Source organism: Coffea eugenioides, unplaced genomic scaffold, assembly GCF_003713205.1.
Source record: "Coffea eugenioides isolate CCC68of unplaced genomic scaffold, Ceug_1.0 ScVebR1_798;HRSCAF=1536, whole genome shotgun sequence".
NCBI lineage: Eukaryota > Viridiplantae > Streptophyta > Magnoliopsida > Gentianales > Rubiaceae > Coffea > Coffea eugenioides.
The window spans coordinates 1-4,495 of NW_020864668.1; the positions used below are offsets into that span (position 1 = coordinate 1).

The 4,495-nt window shown below is 39.6% G+C and overlaps 1 protein-coding gene across 1 annotated transcript; it reads left to right on the plus strand.

The window, feature by feature from the left end:
- The first annotated feature begins 1,670 nt into the window (after positions 1-1,670).
- Positions 1,671-4,071, plus strand: LOC113758947. The gene is made up of 2 exons (XM_027301619.1): positions 1,671-3,347; positions 4,054-4,071. The coding sequence occupies exons 1-2, from the start codon at positions 1,671-1,673 to the stop codon at positions 4,069-4,071; spliced, it is 1,695 nt and encodes a 564-aa protein (XP_027157420.1).
- The last annotated feature ends 424 nt before the right edge of the window (positions 4,072-4,495 follow it).

Sequence of the window (4,495 nt, forward strand, 5' to 3'; positions counted from 1 at the left end):
ACTCGGGGTTTAGAGGGGTCATACGTGCTGCCTTTTCAACTTGATTGTTCGTCTAGATCCGCGCGTTCGTATCAGTTGGTATCAAGAGCTAGTCGACGACATCAAGTATATCCCATTGCGTCTTGTAAGTTTTCCTCAAAAAAAAAAAAATTTCGTTTCTTATAGTGTTAAATTCTGGTCGTATAGGAATTCCATAAGCGGCTAGGGTTTTGTCTTGTGTTCTTGTTGTTTTATCCTTGTTTTCGTTGATTGTCTTGAATTTTCGTGTTGGTTGTTGTCCGCAATTCATCCATCGTGTGTCTTGATTTCGTGGGTCTTGTGACTTGTATCTTGAAGTCTTGAACTCATATAGAGTCATCCAAAAAAAAAAAAAGGGGTTACTGTTCATCGGGCGCAATGCACCCGAAAACACTGTTCATCCGTAAAAGAGAGGGGAAAAACTATTTTCTGGTTGTGTCTTGATGGAACCATGGCTGACCTTGAAATTTCCTAGCTTCCTTGATATTGTGGGGCATTGAATGTGAAGTTCTGGGTGCAAAATTGATGTCTTGAACTTCTTGAAAATTGGTGTTAGGGTTTTCTTGGAAATTACGCTAGGGTTTTGTAGTTTCTTGAATTTTCGTGGGCTGCCATCAAGTTTTTGTTGGATATTGTTGTTCAAACGCTTGAAATCTGGAAATTTTGATTGAATCTTGAAGTTCTTGGGTGGGAAAACAAGGGTCCTTGAAAATCTTGTTCTCAACCTTTCCAAATCTTGAACCTTCAAAACAAAACCAAAGTTCTTGTCTCGAACTTGCGGCTGCCCTTGCTCAAATTTGACACAAAAATCTTGTTTCTTGTGTGTAGGATCCGAATTGAAAAAGAAAGAAAGATCCATCTTGCAAAAAAAAAAAAACAACGCAAGAAAGAAAAAGAAAACACAAATCGGATTTCAAGAACAAGAAAATAATTTGCTTGGGTAGCCTAGCCGAGCTTGGGTTGAAAGAACAAACCTTGTTGCCTTCAATCTTGAACTATTGGCCGCCTCTCTTTTGTCCACGAAATACCAGAAAACCAGCAGCCATTAACACCCCAAAACAACCAAGAAACCTTGCTATTAAATAGCCACAAAAGGTGGGAAGATAAGATAGGGTTTCCTACTTTGTAGCCACCTCTTGCTTTTGTTTCTTGATTGTGGTTTGTGCCAACTGCCCAGCCGATCCTTGGTGCATATTTTATAGTATTTCCAGCCAATAAAAACATGGTTTACAAGTCCCAAGAGTCCTAATTCAAGTTTTTGGATTCCACTTGGTAGTTAACTCCTAAAATTAGCTACTAGTCACAAACCAAACTTTCCCTTTTCTTGATTTTTTTTTCTTGGGCGGACAGCTTAGGGTATTTTTCCAGCATATTGTACATTTCCTTTTGTGTCTTAAAATCAGTCCAATAAACTTCCAAAAATCACAACCTTCATCCGCCACACTTGGGTGTAATTTGATTCAAGTTTGATTGAATTTCTTCAAGAAAATTTTGATTTCTTCAAGAAAAGCAATCTAGTGACTTGAGAAGTGATTGGTGAGATCATTAGAGTGTTTTAATACACTTGAGTGAAACACGAGTGTGAGTGATATACTAAGGGAGTGAGTGAGGTGTTATTTCCACTAACCCTATTTTTGCAGGAGTACCTCAACATGTCCGAAGGGAAGGAAACTACTCCTTTTGATATTAAACTTGTGATGGATGCTATGACTGATAAATTGCTCAAGATAATGAAACAGGAATTAGAACCATTGCATGAGAGGATGGATAGTCTCGAACACTCCCAAACCAATTCTAAGTCCCGGAGACACAAAGCGCCAACCCGTGACTATGAAAGTTCCAACTCCGAGGAGGAATATGGGTCGAGGACATGGAGGAATAAACACCGTAAAGCTGGTGTGGATCCAATCAAAGGCGTTAAAATGCAATTGCCTACTTTCCAAGGCAAATCCGACCCCGATGTCTATTTGGAATGGGAGAAACGAGTGGAGTTGATCTTTGATTGCAATGATTACACCGAGGAGCAGCAAATGAGACTTGCAGTCATGCAATTCACCGACTACGCCATAGTGTGGTGGGATCAAATCACTACCAGTAGAAGGCGAAGTGGTGAATACCCTATCACTACATGGACCGAATTGAAGGGTGTCATGAAAAAACGCTTTGTTCCTAGTCACTACCTCCGTGACTTGTACCTCAAACTTCAAAATTTGACACAAGGAACCAAAAGCGTGGAGGACTACCATAAGAAGATGGAGATAGCCATGTTACGGGCTGACATTGTCGAGGACCGGGAAGCTACTATGGCACGATTTTTAAGTGGATTGAGGCCTGAAATAGCGGATCAAGTGGAGATGCACCACTATGTGGACCTCCATGATATGCTAGACAAAGCTATTAAGATTGAAAGGAGGCTCAAGAGGAGGGGTCCAATTCGACAAAATTCCAACTTTCAAGCTGGAAATTGGAGAAACCAACCTTTCAAGAGGGAGGTCAGCCCCTCTAGTGCATTCCCTTTGACCAAACAAGGTGGGACAACCAAGGAATCACTAAGGCCGAATGCAACTTCCTCAAAACCACCCTCAAGGGGCGATGGTAGGCCTACTCATGAGGTAAGCAAAGTTCGAAACCGAGACACTAAGTGCTTTAAGTGTCAAGGATTTGGACATATTGCTTCCCAATGCCCAAATCAAAGAGTTATGCTTATGCTACCAAATGGGGAAGTACAAACGGATGAGGAGGATGAGTGTGAGGACATGCCTCCCTTGGTTGAGGAAAATGAGGAATTTGAGGAGATACCATCTCATGGTAAAGTTGGTATGGTTGCAAGGCGAGCTCTAACTACTCAAGCTGGTAGAGATGACCTTCAACGAGAGAACATATTTTACTCAAGGTGCCATGTGATGGACAAGCTTTGTAGCTTGGTAATTGACCCAGGGAGCTGTACCCATGTTGCTAGTGCACTCATGGTGGAACGATTGAACTTGCCAACAAGTGATCACCCCCGACCTTACAAACTACAATGGTTGAATAATAGTGGTGAGGAGTACCAAGATGTATTCCCTGAGGATATACCTAATGGGTTACCACCTTTGAGGGGAATTGAACATCAAATTGATTTCATTCCTGGCTCTTCCCTTCCAAATAAGGCACCATATAGGACTAATCCGGAGGAAATTAAGGAGCAACAAAGGCAAGTAGAGGACTTGCTTAGTAAGGGCTGGATTCAAGAGAGTCTAAGTCCTTGTGCTGTACCTGTCCTACTTGTGCCAAAGAAAGATGGAGGATGGAGGATGTGCACCGATTGTAGAGCCATAAATGCCATAACGGTAAAGTATCGCCATCCCATACCTCGATTAGATGACATGCTTGATGAGTTACATGGTGCTATTATATTTACTAAGATTGACTTGAAAAGTGGTTATCACCAAATACGCATGAAAGAAGGGGTTGAGTGGAAAACAGCATTTAAAACAAAACATGGTCTGTATGAGTGGTTGGTCATGCCTTTTGGCTTAACTAATGCACCTAGTACCTTCATGAGGTTAATGAACCATGTTTTGCGTTCTTTTATTGGTCAATTTGTGGTAGTCTACTTTGATGACATTTTGATCTATAGTAAGAGTGCAGAAGAGCATGTTGTGCATGTACGAATGGTCTTAGATGCACTTCGAAAGGCAAGCCTCAATGCTAACCTTAAGAAGTGTACTTTTTGCACTAACCAACTTGTCTTCCTAGGTTATGTTGTGAGTGAACAGGGAATACGAGTTGACCAAGAAAAGGTGAAGGCCATAAATGAGTGGCCAATTCCAACCAGTGTAAGTGAGGTAAGGAGTTTTCATGGCTTGGCAAGCTTCTATAGACGCTTTGTCAAGGATTTCAGCACCATTGATGCCCCACTTACAGCCATTATCAAGAAAAATGTGCCGTTCCAATGGGAAGAAGAACAAGCTAAGTCTTTCCAATTACTTAAACACAAGCTCACACATGCACCTGTATTAAGTTTACCTAATTTTGACAAGGCTTCTGGTGTAGGTATTGGAGCTGTGCTAATTCAAGAGGGGAAACCAGTGGCCTACTTTAGTGAGAAGTTTGTAGACACCAAATTTTTGGTGTAATTTCATTTTTAGTTTTTTATTTGTCGTGTTCATTTTTAGTTTTTAGTTTCCAGTTTTATTTTTATTTTTAAGTTTTATCATAGAATTTGTTAAAAAAGAAAAAGAAATAAAAAGCATTCAAAAAATAGGTTTTTAGTTTTCTTGGAAAAATCATAAAAAAAGGAAAAAGGGAAATTTGTTTACAAAAATATATTTATTTCTTTAAATTCAATCTTTGGGCACTTTACTTATTTTTGTTAAGTTATTTTGAAAAAAAGGAAAAAAAGGAAAAAAATGAAAAATGGAAGATTGAAAGTGGCATTTTGTTATTTCTAGTTTTATTTTTGTTTATTCAATCCAATGTTAATTAAGTTACTTTT